Source organism: Archocentrus centrarchus, chromosome 3 (assembly GCF_007364275.1).
Source record: "Archocentrus centrarchus isolate MPI-CPG fArcCen1 chromosome 3, fArcCen1, whole genome shotgun sequence".
Taxonomy (NCBI): Eukaryota; Metazoa; Chordata; class Actinopteri; order Cichliformes; family Cichlidae; genus Archocentrus; species Archocentrus centrarchus.
In genome coordinates this window covers 4,282,471-4,300,656 of record NC_044348.1, presented here as the reverse complement: position 1 = coordinate 4,300,656, position 18,186 = coordinate 4,282,471, and the positions used below count along the sequence as shown (strand labels likewise).

Below are 18,186 nucleotides of genomic sequence, written 5' to 3'. Positions count from 1 at the left end.
ATAATGTCCCATGAGAAATTTCTATAGAGATTAAAGCCTAGCAGAAAAGAAAAGATGTATATTTCTGTTGTAAAGTTGGGAATTAGAACATGGGAGTCTATGAGGATTGTGTGCTGGCCTAATTTTTCAGTTATAGTTGCAAAAAGTTTTGGTTTTATCAAGTCTTGGTTTCGTCATGCTGTCAAGTGCAGTGTTAAAATAAAGTTTGAAGGGTTGGGACTAAAAGGACTAAAGGTCTGATGTGTTTAGTTGATGTGCAAAGTAATGTTTGGCATTTCATTTAAAAATCTACCCACCAGGGAGTTAAGACATTTTCCTCTACTCTGTTGAGAAATATCAGTGTGCTTGTCAGGGCATGTCTTGTCACCAGTTGACAACACCAATTAAGATCATTCGATTTACAGTGCATTTCAAGCAGTGCCATTTAACACCTTTTTTTTTTTTCACACATCAAATTCACAAACCTGTTGTGTCACACTTCTCTTACTGGTGCAGTTTCAAAACACACCAGTGGCAGATTTGGATAATTGAAGGGTTTTTTATGTCGTCCTCCACAACATCGCTGAAAGCTTGGCTTTGGATACATTTTGTCTTTTTTTTTTTTTTTTGAAATTAAATTTTACAGAAAATTGACACCCACACCTGACCAATTATAATCAAATGAAAAAAGAGATGTGTAAGGCAAGATGAAGCAACCCAGTGGTGAAAATCAAAAGGCTTTCCTCTCAGTTTATGTGGCAATCAAACAGAAAATGCCACACCACTGAAAAGTTGCATTTGAGAACTTCTTCAAAAAAAAACATCTGTGTCTACCCAAATGAAGCTGTTTTCTCTCTTCCCTGTTTTTGCAACGTGACTGTAGTTGTCAACTGCGATCTCTTTTCCCATCTAAAAAGGACAGTTTTACAATCCTAAACAGAGCTCTGGAGAGTCAAGAACCCAGGTCACATGGGGTCCTAATTTTCCCACAATGAACAAGGCTTCCTCAAACCATTAGGGATTCTGAAAGCTACTGAAGGAACTTTTTTTTTCTTTCCACTGTTTTCAGATAATGTGACTTTTAATACAACATATGGGCAAAGTTTTTCCTCTGTTCTTGTTCTTGATCACAGCAGCAGACACACCACAGGTGCACTGAGAGATCACATTAGAGTATTAAAAAAAGCCCCACTGTAAATCACCAAACCTGCCTGAACACTTTATCTGCAGTGTAGCTACAGACACATACTAATCACTGAAGTTTAATGAGTGTGTTTATGGGTGTCTCTGTGTGAACGTGCAGTGAAAAGAAGCCCTGGCCTTTTAGAAGTCCACTCCCACAGTGCTCTCCAGAGAAACTGCAGCTTTGCAGATGACCTGGAGCTGGAGTCAGAGAGAGAAAATGAACTGGCTCCAGCCACCTCAGTATCACAGTGAGTTTACCACTATAGGATACTGTGTTTATTTGTAAGTTCATTTTAATGAGCATGTCAGGGAAGGTTTTTGTGCTTTTTTTTTTTTTTTTTTTTTTTTTTTTTTTTTTTTTTTGCTATTTGTAATTAACCTTTGAAATATGCCAAACCCCAGAGGGCTCATGTCTCTACTGTGTAATGAGTGTGTATTAGGGAAAAATCACTTGCTTTTGCTGGGGCACTTGCACAGCTAGAGACTGAGAATGATATGAGGAAATGAGTGTTAAGTAACTGCAGTGCAATGTGAGTGCACAGTAAGTGAAACAAATGGAGCGACAGTTTTGACCCGTGGGACTTCTTTCTAAACGGAGGAGTAATGATGCAGAGTGGGAAATGCATGCAGCAGCGTTGTTGGCAAAGATCACTCTGTGCTCTGCTGACTTCAAAATACGTAACCAGCTGTTCTCATAGAGCAGTGCCACATCAAATCCCATGCTAAATCGTGCCATTCTAAGATACTACAGTTTGTGTTATCCATGACGAGACAACACCAAACAAAAAAAAACCTTGAAAAATGTGTTCCTCTTCACCAGGTTTGTCATGGATTATATGCTTTGTTACATATTTAATACCAATTTGTCCATTTTATTTATAAGACTGTAGAATATCTCAGTTTAGTCATTGGTACAAATCTTGGGTGTATACGTTCTTGCTGTGGAATACTTCCCAGGAGCCAGTTTTGACTTTGCAGTGCAGTATGTTTTGGTAAATTGATAATAATTGAAGCACTGAGACTTTCAACAAAACTGCCAAACATTTGTCACAAACAAACAAACAAACAAAAAATTCACCTCCAGTCACACAGAGGACAGAGCTTTTAAAGTCAAAATAAAAGTGTTAGGACAGAAGCAGTTAGGTGGGTGTGAGGTAAAAATTTGCATCTTCATGGAAACTTTTTTTTTTTTTCATATTGTATTTTGTTTATACCAACAGCATGAAGCATTTGGAACGTTAGGAAGTCATAAGAAAAGATAGCTGTGAACATGTTGTCCTTTATTCAGTGAAAGAGGAAAAAGTCAAGGCAAAATTTCGTTGTTGGAGGCAGAGGTTTTAATTTAAAATACAGAAACAAGAACTCTGCAAATTCCATCTGGCCTCAGCTATTACAGCAATTACTAAAAAAAATATCAAAGCCTCGTTCTTTAGCTCCTTCTGGTTTTCTATTAATTTGACGGCACCTGAATAAGTCTATGACTATGAGCCCTGGTGACATTTTTAAAGTCGAAACTGCAATTTTACTATTGTAGGTCAGAGCCAGTAACATATAAGTGTCACTTTCAACATGCTTAAATGCATAAAGTCAGACATGACATGACTGCAGATGTCTGTCGTGCAACTCGATGAGTTTTTTTTTTTTTCTGCTCAATAAAACATCTGATTGTTTTTGAAGAATGCCACAATGCCCCAGTTATGAGTAACATTAAGAAACAGGTCCATAAACATTGGCAACAATAAAAAGTACAAGACCGTGTGCCTTTAGTTGCAGGACACCTTTTAAAAAGCCACCAAAAGAACATGTGGGGACTGTTCAACCAATATCAGAAGCTGAAATATCTTTAAAATACAAATTTATATGATGATGACGGAGTCTAGATCCAGCTGTTTTTAGAAGTAAATGCATTCATTATTTATTCAATTCAGTTCAATTCAGATTTATTTATATCGTGCCAAATCACAACAGTTGCCTCGAGGTATATGATAAATTTATGATTAAATTAGGATAAATTATTCCCAATGTGGAGACATAGTAAGTCAGAATCTAACAACAAATTAAACCACATTATACGTGTGAGCAGTCATAGAGAGTCACAGTTTATGAGCTACAGTGTCATAATTGTCTGATCTGTTTACTAGAGTTTGGATATGGATGTGTGTCCCTTGCTACATATAGGTTGTGGCTTCTCCACTTGTCAGAATAACAAAATATAGCCTTACTCTTAGGTTTTGCATTATATGTCACTTGATATATTGTTCAGTCTTATGCATATGGAAAATACTGTGAGAGTACTACATCTCTGCATGTCATTTTCTTGGTTGTGATTCACTAATGCCTTGAGGAAAAACATTATTGTGATGTATGTCACTTTAATAAACTGATGGAGATCGACCCTTGTTTGAAAAGGTCTTTTTTTCATTGAGAGAATGGAAATAAGAATGAAAGCATCAGTTCCAATACTGATTATAAATGTAACTTATAATAAGAAATAAGCAATGTATAACAAATAAATATAAAAATGGTAACAAAAATGCCCTTATTATTGTATTAAATAGCACATTCCAGTATCGCCTAACAGCTCTAAAGACATGCTTCTAATCTTGCTAAAGCTTTAATCCTTTGGATTTAATTCCAGGGTTCCATTCTCTTCCACTTATCTAATTCGGGGTTGTGGGGGGCTGGAGCCTATCCCAGTTGTCATAGAGCAAAAGGCAGGGTACACCCTGGACAGATCAGCAGTCTATCCACAGGGCTAACACAGAAAGAACCCACACAAGCATGGGGAGACCAAATAAACTCCACACAGAAAAGCTCCAGTAAGCCAGTGGATTCACCATACACCATCATTAATAAAGTTAACTGATGGCTGTTGCTAGGGGGAAAAAAATGATTGTGAAAAATATACTTAATCACTTTCTTCAAGCCCTCTAGGATCAAGTCTGACCACTCAACAGGCTGCTTGAAACACATCAAGTACTTATTTGGGGAGTTATTTTGAAGCATTATCTAAATTAACTTGAATATCAGATGTCACCAGGACATGAAAAACTGCATGTATGTAACACCAATCAAATCTGATAAAAGAAAAATGTTTGCTGACTTCCCCCATACAAGAATGTCATGTTTGTCTCTTATAATGTCTCTAGAGTTCAAAAAGAAGATCAGTACCGCTCATATACTGCAGCTGACTATTCATTAAGAGCTGAGTTTAACATAAACTGAACTGAGTCACTGTGAAAGAAGCAAAGAATGAATAGTCCAGCAAATAAGCCCCTTTAAAGCTATAAGTCTGCACAGATTTGTTAATTACTGAGCTTGCTAGCAGGTAGATTTGGATGCTTTAGATAGAAAAAGGCTAACTTGTTCCCTCTTTTTATGCTTTGTGCTACACACACACACACACACACACATACGCAAAAAAAAAAACCCCCAAAAAAAACTGTCTCTTAATTCCTGTCATAGATCTCATCTTTCTAAGTTTAATAAGCTCAATTTCCAAAATATTTAGCCATTTCTTTAAGGATTATAACCTTACAGATAGCTATGATGTTCACATCATGGTGTTCATTAATAATAGATGAAAACATTAAAGAGACATCTTTGATATTCAAACTCTTCCTTTTCAGAAGAAGTCACAACTTTCCATTAGAGTTAAAGGAAATTTGTGTCACTGTCTGGTTTCTGCTTATATCACTACCACATAATCCTTTTATGATGTAAAATGGATTCTATAATAGCTCAGGAGCACATTATTGACATTTCACAGTGCTAATTTGACCAAATGTTATGAAAGCTGCATTTGAAAATCAGCCCATTGCATTGCCTCTGAAAAGTCCATTATGAGACTCTCACATACTTTGTTATTCATTGGACTTGACAAAGAACTCACCGCTCTCCCACCTCACATACTCACTCACTGCTTTTCCGGGGTAATGAGCCTGTTAAGTAATACCTATTTAATAATTTCCACAACATAATAATGGAGGCTAAACGCCCGGCAATCACTCTAAGCTTTGTACTAATGATTTTCAGAGAAATGTGCAGACCTTGAAAATTACCCGTCTTTGTTCTTTCTGTAACTCACCTTCGTCACATTCAAAGGAAGACAAGTAACAGACGAGAGGCCTTTGATGTAGATGGAGCAGTAATAATGAAACTTAATATTTTTTGCCTGAACTGATAAGAGTTCAGGTATGAAGGCCATGGTTACCATTTTTTCATAGTTCCGCACTTTCATTCAATTCAGTGAAAGGTGTGTAAACAAGTGTAGCAGCTTTAAGGCGAGCAACCTTAATTTGTGTTTTTCACAGACTGACAGAGTCGCACCGAAGAGCCATCCGGGTGATCCAGAGAATGCGTTATTTTGTGGCCAAGAGAAATTTCCAGGTAATTATTCCAATATTTAATAACAAATAACCAATGATACACTGGAAAATAATTGATGTTTACATGCATTTACTTAAAACTGTGTAACCTAGCTATGTACTCTGAGCACCGATTAACAGTTTGTTTCACTAAGTAGTATTTATTAATTTCGAGCATTTCAGTAATTATTAAGTAAGCACTGTACAGATTACACAAATTAGTTATCTGCTTTCACACTGTCACTGTGCAAACATCAAACACAAAAGCAGAGATTGGGGAGGAACAATAATAAACTTTGCCCCTGGGTCACAGTAAATAGTGGTTCAGCTGAGTTTGCAAATGAGCAGTTCAGCAGCATCATTATAGTAATAGGTTTTAGAATTGGTGGGGGGAAAAATTGAGTACATCTGGCTATGAGTCATAATATGTTTCTGCCTTAGACATTGTTAGAAGAGTCACACTGTAAACAGTTTTGTGGCTTGGAACTTGACTTCTCTAATTCAAAGTATCAAAAGGCTCAAGCCATGTGGACATTAAAAAAAAGGTAGCTGAGCCACAAGCCTGAAATTGCATTACATATGGTATAAGTTGGATGGAAACTTAGGATGAGGATGTAACAAAAACTGAAGAAACAATCTCAGGCTTTTTTTTTTTTTTCTTTAGCTCGGAGGTAGGTGAGTGCAACATCTATGATATTTTGTCTTGCTTTCAATTATAATAAAAAATTAAATTCTGCTCCACTTTATGCCCAGCTAGCCTTCTTTTCAATGTCTTTTTCACAAAATATGATCATCTTTATAGGCTTTGTTCCATATCAGTAAGTTGCAATGAAACTTGAATGATATTAAATTAATCCAAATTGCTGTATGTATGGGATTAATGCTTTATATCTGGTCTCTAAACCTCACCTTGTCTATGAACATACAGTCTGTGAAAAAGAAAGTACATCCTCTTTCCCTTCTAAGCTTTTATGTATTGGAATATAATAAAACAAGATCATCTGGGCCTCACCAGGTCCTATAATTATGTAAATACAACCTCAGATGAACAAAAATGTGTGACACATTCCACTGTATCATTAATCTAACAAAGAATAAGCCAAATGCAGAATATGAGAAGCGTATGAGAAACTAAGTACACCCCATGATTCAGTAAGTTATAGAACCACCTTTAGCAGCAATAACTTGAAGTCATTATTTTCTGTATGATTTTATCAGTCTCTCACATCATTGTGGAGTTAATTTTGGCCTTTTCTTCTTTACAACATTGCTTCAGTTCATTAAGTTTTGCAGGCATTCATTTATGCACAGCTGTCTTAAGGTCCCCAGGTTGCACAGTCTGACCTCAGGGTAAATTGGCAACTGTCTTGGATCTTTTCCACTTGTGAATGATCTTTCTCACTGTAGAATGATGGACTTAAAATTGTTTGCAGGTGGCCTTATAACACTTCCCAGACTGATGGGCAAAAACGTCTGCTCTTATAGAAGTCATCACACTTACTGATGAGCAATTACTCTCATGCATTTGATTAGCAGCACCTTGATGCTGCTTACCCTTTTAATTCCTATGGAATCAGTCAGAGTGTACATAGTTTTTCACACACGGTCTTCTGCATTTGGCTTAGTTTTTGTTAAATAAATAAATAATGACAGTGTAATATGCCATGTGTTATTATTCATCTGAGGTTGTATTTAGCAAAGTTTAACAACTGCTAAGGACCACATGATTTTTTTTTATGTCCTGACAAGTAAAATTTGAGATTTGAAGCAGGGTGCAGTTTTTTTCATGATTGTAGACCATATTCTAGTATGAAACATTTGCTTCTTTAACAGTATCATTTCTAAACTTTCAACTCAGTTCAATTTTATTTATTTACCAACAAATCACAACAAACAGGTACCTTTATATTTTATGGTAAAATCCATACAATAATTACAGAGAAAACCCCAACAATCTAAATGACCCTCCATGAGCAGGCACATGGTGACAGTGGGAAGGACAAACTCCTTTTTAACAGGAAGAAACCTCCGGCAGAACCAGGCTCAGGGAGGGGCAGTCATCTGCTGCAGCTGGTTGGGGGTGAGGGGAGGAAGACAGGACAAAAGACATGCTGTGGAAGAGAGCCAGATTTGAATAATAACTAATAATTAAATGCAGAGTGGGGTATAAACAGAGTGAAAAGAGGTGAATGAAAAAGAAACACTCAGTGCATCACGGGAACCCCCGAGCAGCCTAGGCCTATTGCAGCATAACTAAGGGATGGTTCAAGGGCACCTGATCCAGCCCTAACTATAAGCTTTATCATAAAGGAACGTTTTAAGCCTAATCTTAAACAGAGAGGGTGTCTGTCTCCTGGAACCAAACTGGGAGCTGGTTCCACAGAAGAGGGGCCTGAAAGCTGAAGGCTCTGCCTCCCATTCTACTCTTAAGTATCCGAGGAACCACAAGTAAGCCAGCAGTCTGAGAGCGAAGTGCTCTATTGGGGTGATATGGTACTATGAGGTCTTTTATGTAAGAAGTAGGATTTTAAATTATATTCTGGATTTAACAGGGAGCCAATGAAGAGAAGCCAATATGGGAGAAATATGCTCTCTCTTTTTAATCCCTGTCAGCACTCTACATGCTGCATTTTGGATCAGCTGAAAGCTTTTCGGGGCACTTTTAGGACAGCCAGATAGTAATGAACAACAATAGTCCAGCCTAGAAGTAAAATTAGCAAATTAGGAAATTAGAGGTCATCCAGGCCTTTATGTCTTTAAGACATTCCTGCATTTTGACTAATTGGTGTGTGTCATCTGGCTTCATGGATAGATAAAGTTGAGTATCATCTGCATAGCAATGAAAATATATGCTGTGCTTTCTAGTAATACTGCCTAAGGGAAGCATGTATACTACTAAAATTGGTCCTAGCACAGAACCCTGTGGAACTCCATAATTAACCTTAGTGTGTGAAGAAGACTCCCCATTTAATGAATAAATTCGAGTCTATTAGATAAATACAATTCAAACCACTGCAGTGCAGTACCTTTAATACCTATGGCATGCTCTAATCTCTGTAATAAAATGTTATGGTCAACAGTATCAAAAGCTGCACTGAGGTCCAACAGGACAAGCACAGAGATGAGTCCACTGTCAGAGGCTCTAAGAAGATCATTGGTAACCTTCACTAATGCTGTTTCTGTACTGTGATGAATTCTGAAACCTGACTGAAACTCTTCAAATAAACCGTTCCTCTGCAGATGATCAGTTAGCTGTTTTACAACTACTCTTTCAAGGATCTTTGAGAGAAAAGGAAGGTTGGAGATTGGCCTATAATTAGCTAAGACAGCTGGGTCAAGTGATGGCTTTTTAAGTATTGGTTTAATTCCTGCCACCTTAAAGGCCTGTTGTACATAGCCAGTTAATAAAGATAGATTGATCATATTTAACATTGAAGCATCCATTAATGGTAAGACTTCTTTGAGCAGTCTTGTAGGAATAGGGTCTCATAGACATGTTGATGGTTTGGAGGAAGTAACTATTGAAGGTAACTCAGAAAGATCAACTGGAGAGAAAGAGTCTAAACAAATACCAGCAGTACTGAAAGCAGCTGAACATAAAGATATGTCTTTGAGATGGTTATGAATAATTTTTTTCTCTAATAATTAAAATTTTATTTGTGAAGAAATACATGAAGTCATCACTAGTTGAGGTTAAAGGAATACTCGGCGCAACAGAGCTCTGCCTACAGTGCTGAAAAGAAACCTGGGGTTGTTCTTATTTTCTTCAATTAATGATGAATAGTAAGATGTCCTAGCTTTACAGAAGGCTTTTTTATAGAGCAACAGAGTTAAGCACTTCTGATTTGAGGCTTTCCTTTTCACAGGAGCCACAGTATCCAGAGTTTTATGAAGTGAGGGTGTAAAACTACTGACAAGATAATCTACCTCACTGGGAACAGAGTTTAGGTAGCTGCTCTGCCCTGTGTCTGCACATGGCATTGAAGAGCATAATAATGGAGGAATTTTATCCTTAAACTTAGTTACAGCACTTTCAGAAAAACTTCTACTGTAATAAAATGTATTCCCCACTGTTGTATAGTCCATTAAAGTGAATAATAACAACATCCCATTTCAGGCATGTAAAGACATATGCAAGGTTTTGATCCGAGCAAGACATTTGTAATAAAATGATGACATTTTGATATAACAATCTCTCTGTTGTAGCAAGCTCGTAAACCATATGACGTGCGAGACGTGATTGAACAGTATTCCCAGGGTCACCTCAACCTCATGGTGCGCATCAAGGAGCTTCAGAGACGGTAAACAGTTTAAATAAGATGAGCTGCATATGAATTATATCCCCTGAGTAAAGCATGGACCTACTGACAATGCTGTCAAAGGCTATGAAACAAACAAGCAAAAAAGAAAAGAAAAGAAAAGAAAGGAAAAAAAGAATGAAGGAGATCTAGCAAGATGAAAGGGGAAGTACAGAGAGTGTGTAAATATTTTTTTAACTTGAGGCTCCCATTGTTTCTCCCAGACTAGACCAGTCTTTAGGGAAGATAACTTTGTTCCAGGCGGGTTCAGGTAATGAATCACTCCACTGACTTCTCAAAATACATTACAGCAGCTATGGTACAAACTGCAGACCTAATCCTTCTGTCTTGTTATTTACTTGACTGTTGTCTGCCTCTGAAGACCGAGCCAAAGACAAAGGCAACAACTCTATTGGATCCAGACTCAACAGGATGGAGGACAAGGTGGGATTTGTGCAACTTCAGTGGAAAAATATAGTTGCACTCACTAGCCTCTTAGTGTTTCAGATTATTTCTTTTCCATGTACAAAAGAAAAGTCAGATATTTAAATCTGCCTCTGTTTGGCTTCTACTATAATTTGAACTTTTATTGCAGGTCACAAGTGTTATCCCAAGAGGATAGTTACAATTACAATTTACAATTCAATGAAGCTACGAAAACAAACCGCATTTGGGAATCATTTTGGATTATGCAACAAGAACTGCCTTTATTTACTGTAATGTAACATGATCCACTATGTATGTGTACACTTGTGGCATGTTATTATTGATTCAAATATAAAACTTTAAGAGCCTGTTCCAGTTCTGTGGCACAAAAAAGAAACTGTTTGCTTTCATGTATTTCAAAGATGCATAAAAAAAAAAAAAAAAAAAGGAACGCAATGTGCAATTCCCTCCCCGAGTGTTTACATACATTTTGTCAGTTAGAAGTGATTTCTTCTCTTTTCAACGTGCAATTAGGTGAAAAAGAAAATTAATGGTAATGAAGGGGTTACTAAGACCTCTGTTTCATAACCCTCTAATGACTATCACCTTCATTTTTGTGCTTGAAATGTAATTCCTCTTTCATAAAATCATAATTGACCATGAAAAATTGTCAAAATAATTGGCACAATTTAAAGATGCTGTTTGTGCCACACAGGATAATTAGACTAATATGTGAACAGCATAACTGTAACATTCTCCTCCTTTTAACAATTAAACAACTCTAATTTAGTTTTCATTTCTCAAAGGCACCGTTGGTGTCAGAGCTGTAGCTCTAAATGAATATTTGATGTAACTCTTACAGATAACACAGATGGACCAGACTCTGAACCGCATTGCCGAGTCCCTTGCGTATCTGCTGGACCAGAAGAATGCTGGTGGGAGTGAAGGTGAAGACAGGGCAAGACTACCGATCGGACAGACCTGTAATGTCCACCCCAGCCAGGACAGCCTGCCAACCTATGACCAGCTATCTTCACCCTCGTTGTCTGCCTCCTCCAATGCTGCCGGCGCAGTGGTCTGCTCCAACCTTCCGCTGACCACTGCTGCAAGTCAAGAAGAGAGCTGCTGAAACCATTAGAGAAAAAGTCCCAGAGTTTTTATTCTTTTAGTAAGATATTTAAGACCAATGTCTCATCAGAGTGTTCAGAATATGGAGAGAGAAAAACAATCATTCAGAACTGCAAAATCACTTAAGAGTTGCTATTAGATTTTTATAGTTGCCTTTTTTGAGTATTATACTTTTATTCAGGTTAATGCCAAAAACCGTGCAACCTCAATCTGCATCCTTCCTCTGTATCTAGTACGTACATTTATATGTTGGAATTATATTCATATGTAGTTATTTTATTCCTCTTGGAGGCCTTAAATTTCTATGTATCACTTGAAAATCCCAAAGCTCAAATGAAATGCTGTTTTTACTGTTTTAATTGTTTCACTTTTTTGTTAATGTAAAGAGTTTTTTTTTTCTTTTATGACAATAAAAGATTGTGGTAAGCATAATCAAGTGTCCATGTGAAATAAAACAGTTAATAATGTTTCTATCCATCCATGATAGTTCAGTCTGTTACAGTCTTAGTTGCTTTTTTTTCAACTTACATCAGTAATTCCCCCCAGTGGGTGGTGATTGTGATGGTTGAAAATAAAGATGTATGAAAGAAAGCTATAATATTTAAAAAATGACATGTTATTATTAAATTATCTAGAAGGCCACCAAATGCACACTTTCTCATAAGTCATACTGAAAAACCCATTTATAAATCTGTTCAGCGACGGGTACGACTATAAATAGACGGACATTTTAGGGTAAGAAAAAAAACAGCCTCAGTGTCTAGCATATAAAGACAAGCATGGGTTTGATTCCACCTCGGCCCAGGCCTCCCGCTGTGTGGAGTTTGAATGTTCTCCCCGTGTCTGCGTGGGTTTCCTTCCGCAGTCCGAAGACATGCAGTTACTGGGGTTAGGTTAGTTGGTCACTCTAAATTGCCCATAGGTGTAAATGTGAGTATGAATGGTTGTCTGTCTCTCTGTGTTAGCCCTGCAACAGGCTGGTGACCTGTACAGGGTGTACCCTGCCTCTCGCCCTATGACAGCTGGGATAGGCTCCACCCCCCCACCCCCACCCCCACCCCACTCCAGCGACCCTGAACAGGATAAGTGGAAGAGAATGGATGGATAGATTGATGTTATTAATTTTATGATCTGTTTCTAAACCTGACCTTGCCATATAGCTCCTTAGTAGTTAAAAAAAGAGAGAGAAAAGAGGTTATCGGATGTTATAAGTCAGGGGTAGGGAACTCCAGGCCTCGAGAGCCGGTGTCCTGCAGGTTTTAGATGTGTCCCTGATCCAGCACACCTGAATCACATATAGAAGTCATTAGCAGGACTCTGGAGAACTTGACTGCAGACTGAGGAGGTAATTCAGTCATTTGAGTCAGGTGTGCTGGATCAGGGACACATCTAAAACCTGCAGGACACCGGCTCTCGAGGCCTGGAGTTCCCTGCCCCTGTTATAAGTAATTAATGAAATGCCAACAAAGACAGTACTTCACCTTTTGCGTGCGTAGTGAGTTTTGATTAAAGGTTTGGGTGGGAACTGCTGATTTCCATCATAGCTGACATTTTATCAGTAAAACTTTGACCTGCAAGGACTCATATGCTTTTTTTTAGATTTAATCATTAAGTTAACTGCTTTGACAAAAAAAAAAAAAAAAAAAAATCCCAAATAAAGTATCTTATATTATCTTAAGTATATTTCTTCCCACTATTGTGTTCTGTAAACACTTTTGACTGCATTCATCTTAGGGAGGAGATCTGTCTTATACATGAAAAGGTTTTGCTTGACTAAAAGCCACTTTTATTATACTGTTTCACTTACTTTTAATAGTTTAGCGAAATTCTTCTGTAGCAATAAAAGATTAAACTAATTATTACAAAATGCCTTCATAATGAGTCTGGTGGCCTTGAGGAATCTCACTAAAACTAATGAGCTAAATTTTTCAGCTAAAATAAGACATTTTCTCTTTTGTAATAGGTAGTTTGAAAGAAAGCAAAAAAAAAAAAAGGTATTTCTCATTAAAAATGGAAGCAAATAATCAAACTAATGCTCCTTGTCTTGAATGTCTGAGGTGTCATTCAAGTCACTGTTTTCATAACTATTGTGCATCATTCATGTTTTAATACAGTGAGGTGGAGCCATGTGTCGTGTCCTCGCCATCTTGTGGAAACAGTCAAAAGCATGTCTAATACCATGCTTTTTACACAGCTGACCTTTGGGCAGCAGATGGTGACCTTTTCCCTGCTGGCCATCCACGGGGTGTCCAGGCATTCCTTCACACAAGTGGCCATGTGGAGAAAGGGCCCAAATGACCATCTGCCTCTGGTGTAGACAACAATGGGCTGCACCCTCCTAAAGTGTGCTGAGGGTGCTTGGCCTTTGTGCTGACCAGGAGGAGGGTGAGGAGAGTTTCATTACAGGGAGGGTGTGGATCATCTGGGATATTGGGGTAATCAGAGTTGTGCTCATAAACATTCAAACAATACAGATGCTCATTATGTCCTAAAACAGCTACATTGAATTGTTTTTATGTTACTTTAGCAGCTGCTTTAGCAAAGCAATTTGTAAGTCAGATTCCATACAGAAAGGGTTTACATGGAAAAACAGCTACAGTTTTACAGCATCAAAAGCTACAGTTTCCTTAGATGCTATTTGTTGAGTGATCAAAACAAAAAGTCAGTGCACATTCTTCACCTTATTTATCACTTTGAGTTAGTTACAAATGAACCAATTAAGAAACATATCAGCTCAGTTTTGGACTTCTTAATTTGGAAGTCCTAATGCCCGTCTTTCCTGCAATATCTTCCACATTGGACAATTTAATGAAATCCCAATCAGAAGAAGTTACAAAGATTCAGTTATGATTCAGATTCAGTTATGATGATTCATAATTTAAATAAAACACAGTTTACAGGACATTTCCAGGACGTCTTTTTATCATACTGTGGTTCATTATGAAGGTATATGTCTCATGCACTCAGGAAAATTTCTGCAGAATTAAATGAAACAATCACTGCGGTCTTGTTAGTGACTGCTAAATTCACTGATGATGTGCTGATGCTTGTAGTGCACCTCTTGGAGGCAGTGAGCTGCAAAAACTGGGAACCCTGTATTCCGTGGGAGCCTGTGGACCCACGGGATAGTTTGATTATTGATTTTTGACAGGGAAATGAAAAATAAATCCCCTAGAACAAAGAATGTGATCGTCTGTCTCCAATTTAGAAAAAACAAAATAAAAACTGTCACTGAGCCTTTTTAAAGCGTGGTTGTTCTTTCTTGTTTGCTTGTGTGCAAATATGAACACAGGACCTTTGGGAAAGTGACACTGGAGCAAATATGAGTCAAAGTAAGAATAAGCATAAGTGGAATTGCTTCAGGCACATGTCAAGGATAATAGCAACTTTGACTGTGAACAGGGACAAAGTGAAAAGAAAAAAGCCAAGGGAAGACCTGGGGGGGTCGAGGAGCGCCAAAGGCTGATTTGCAGGTGAAATAGATGGCACACTCTGCTTTGTTGCTATTATCCTGCTCTCAGGCCAGATGGCCTCTTGAAGTTCTTTAGAGCTGAAACCCCAACACTGCAGGAGTGCAAATACTTATGTGGGATTTGGCTTTTCTAATGGGCTAATTTGGCAATTACAGTTCATATTAATGGATATAATTTTAAGCCTGACGGCACATTTTTTTATGATTGCGATTATGAAATATCTCATAATAGAGCCCAGAAAATGCAATTACTCTGAAACAATTTTCTTCTTTGAATTGCTAAACTTACAACTTGAATTGGTTTTTTTTTCTGTGACTTCAGAGAGAGAGCGAGAGAGAGACACTCTTATTAACCTCATCTGTGCCTGCTGCAAAGACAGCATAAAAACACCAAATGCACACTTTCTCATAAGTCATACTGAAAAACCCATTTATAAATCTGTTCAGCGACGGGTACGACTATAAATAGACGGACATTTTAGGGTAAGAAAAAAAACAGCCTCAGTGTCTAGCATATAAAGACAAGACTGACAAAATGTTTGACGGCCTGAGGGTAGAAAGATTAAGCTCTGTTCAGTGTCAACAAACTGTCACAGTGCAAAAATATGTTGTGCATTATTCTGGATATTACAAATCTGTAGTTTCAAATCTTGTGTTGTGTTGCTGCAATTCACAGTTTATGTCTTCGACAAGTGAGTCTGAGCTCCCGAGCTGTGAGGTATTGACTGGCAGCCAACAGGAGTGTTTAGAGATAAAATGAATATTAAAAAGTTTTGATATTAGAGATGAAAATGACATGAGCAGAAAAATCTGTACCATGGATCCAGACTTTATATTTATGGGACTTTATAAGAAAAATTTCCTTGTGTTAAAAAAAAAAAAAAAAAAAGTTCATAAGTGTAAAATTTAATAATCACTGAAGTGAAATTTGTGTCACTGATTACACAGTTTATTAAAACTGCAATATGCACAGAACACGTTCAATGCTACACATTCATTTTATATAACAAAGACCTAACAAAATTGTGTGTTTTTTTTTAAAGTACAGGTCACAGTAGCAGCATGAGTTTATAACGGAAATTTAAAAAAAAATGGCAGTGAGGGAAGAGTAAGACATTATATAAACATCATAAATAAAATAAATATCCTAATAAGATATAATCTCAAACAAAACAAAAGAAATACCAAAACTGCTAAAAATATAAATAAAATCAAATAATTTGGTGTGGTGAACAGAGCTTCATAAAGTCCATGAAAATATTTGTACAAGTATAAATAGTCATTTTCAGCTCATCTTAATGTCTTGCACTGAGCTGCTTCATTAGAACCGACGTGGAGATGATTCGGGACGCTCCTGGTTTCTGTTGTCTTCCTTCTCTTTGGGAAATAATCTGCAAAGAACAGAGAGAGAAAGAAATGCTCACTTACTTCATATTCTGGCATTATAAGTTTGAATTTCGCGATAAGTTATCAAACTCTCGATGCAAACGAGACTCATTCTTTACCTGTAATTCGTGCGTTGTCTCTGATTTTCACCGCAGATTTGGAGAACGTCTTCTTCCTCCGTTGGAGCGTCACTGCGGCTGGATACTTGCGTTTGCTGGTAACGCCGGAGCGGTTCTCCTGGTCGGCGCCTGCGCCGTCTTCGTGGTCGCTCGGCCTGTCGCCGCTTGAACCGGCGACGGCATCCTTCAGCTGTGCGGGCTCCTGATAGAAAGCCGCAGTGCAGTCCACGGATACTTCCTCCCACTGAAACCTGCCAGGCAGCGGGGTTTCACACTCAAAGTTAAAGTTCCAGCGCCGGCTGTCCTGCTCAGTGATCTCCTTAAGCTTCAGCTTGAAGTCCCGGTGCAGCTGGCCGTGGTCCACCGGGCCAAACAAGCTCCTGCAAACAGACTCTCTGCGCCTGATGGGATTCATCCCTCAAATGGTTGCGTTTTTGGGTGGGGAAACTCTTCCTGTAGTTTAAACCGAAACTGCTCTGACCAACACTTAGCTGCAGGATGACTTAAAGGTTGTAGGCAAAACTTTTTTGTTTGTACCCACTGACAAGAGATTTCTGATTGGCTGCAGCTGTTAGGGGTAGGGTGAGGGGTGGTGGTGGTGGTAATGATCCAATCACTGTGTGATGAACTCAGCTGAAACCTTGGATAAAAGCCCGTGATTGTATTTGATAAAGGCTGTCCTATCAGCTTTGTGGCTATACATCACTCCAAACTGTCAACAAGCACAAAACGACACTTAAAAATATAATTGTTTGTGATCCTATCTGTTTATTATATCAGGTTTTTGTCAAATGACAAAATTCACTTAAGCCCTGGGGAGCTGTGATAAAGTGCAGGTGACAGAGGCTGACTTCTTTTTGGGACACTGCAGCCTTATTACTTGTTAATAACAAGGTTTGCCCACCCTATAGTACACCTTGCTTTATCATACCATAATCTCATAAAAATGGAGATCATGTTGTATTAGAAATATTTTAAAACTAGTGGCTGAGACTATAAACTAATCAAGAAAGTGTTCACTGATCCCCCCCCTAGATCAGTGGGGCTGAGGGCTTTGCTTTTCTCACAGACATCTGCACTATCTAACTTCTTTTTGAAGCCGCAGGAGTTTCCCTCCTACTGGCCATTAGAAAGAATTCAAGGCACTTCTGCTTTGGCTTTACTTTTCAGACATGGAAACCATCCCCATTTAAAAAAAAAAAAATATATATATATATATAATCTATATTTGTATTAGCTGTATTTGTTGTATTGCATTAGTTGTATGTTGGTGAAAATTTTCCACAAACACACATCAGAGCTGCCAGTAAGAGATGGCCACAAGTGTAATCTGCTGGCCACTGAGGAACTTCACTGAGGAGATTCAGAAAATACTGCTACAAGAGTTGATGTTAATCTCTCGGTAGGTTTCTGAAAACAGGTTAAAGCTGAATGTCTCAAAGAAACAAGAGTCTGGTGCTTGGTTCCAGGCGGGCTCTCAGAATAGATCACCAATTGCATACTTCTCTACAAAGGGAAACTATTGAGCAGGTAAAAGAGGCTAAATTGTTAGGTGTTACAAATGATCAAACACTGTCATGGTCAATTCATATTGATTACACAGTGGCTAAAATGAGTAGGGGCATTTCGATCATTAGGAAGTGTGCATCGTTACTTTCAGAGACAACAGTTAAACAAGTTTTCCAGTCTTTGGTCTAATCTCACATCAATTATTGTTCAGTTATCCAGCCTAGTGTTTCAAAACAAGATCGTAGTATAAGCCAGAGCTTCAAAATAAAAGGTATCAGACATGCAATTATGGGACCTTTTACCTTTACCCAACACCA

The 18,186-nt window shown here is 38.0% G+C and overlaps 2 protein-coding genes across 3 annotated transcripts in view; one reads left to right on the top strand and one right to left on the bottom strand.

The window, feature by feature from the left end:
- kcnq1.1 (potassium voltage-gated channel, KQT-like subfamily, member 1.1) overlaps positions 1 to 11,728 on the top strand; it is a 45,026-nt gene extending 33,298 nt beyond the window's left edge. For both annotated transcript variants that reach the window (XM_030723327.1, XM_030723326.1), the window contains 6 exons: positions 1,283 to 1,412; positions 5,478 to 5,553; positions 9,738 to 9,832; positions 10,054 to 10,100; positions 10,212 to 10,273; positions 11,118 to 11,728. In XM_030723327.1, the coding sequence (XP_030579187.1) occupies positions 1,283 to 1,412; positions 5,478 to 5,553; positions 9,738 to 9,832; positions 10,054 to 10,100; positions 10,212 to 10,273; positions 11,118 to 11,384 (677 nt within the window). In that variant the 3' untranslated portion in view covers positions 11,385 to 11,728. The remainder of the gene's footprint in view (positions 1 to 1,282; positions 1,413 to 5,477; positions 5,554 to 9,737; positions 9,833 to 10,053; positions 10,101 to 10,211; positions 10,274 to 11,117) is intronic.
- A 4,300-nt stretch (positions 11,729 to 16,028) lies between these two features.
- LOC115778370 (cyclin-dependent kinase inhibitor 1B-like) lies at positions 16,029 to 16,818 on the bottom strand. Its single transcript, XM_030726470.1, has 2 exons — positions 16,361 to 16,818; positions 16,029 to 16,246 (listed from the first exon to the last, which is right to left on the bottom strand). Exons 1-2 carry the CDS (start codon positions 16,773 to 16,775, stop codon positions 16,146 to 16,148), a joined length of 516 nt encoding a protein of 171 aa, XP_030582330.1. The 5' UTR covers positions 16,776 to 16,818; the 3' UTR covers positions 16,029 to 16,145.
- Between the last annotated feature and the right edge of the window lie 1,368 nt (positions 16,819 to 18,186).

Coding starts and splice junctions, on each gene's coding strand:
- LOC115778370 (XM_030726470.1), bottom strand. CDS start 16,775: ATGAATCCCATCAGGCGCAGAGAGTCTGTTTGCAGGAGCTTGTTTGGC. Junction 16,247..16,360: donor AGACAACGCACGAATTACAG/GTAAAGAATGAG, acceptor TGTTCTTTGCAG/ATTATTTCCCAAAGAGAAGG.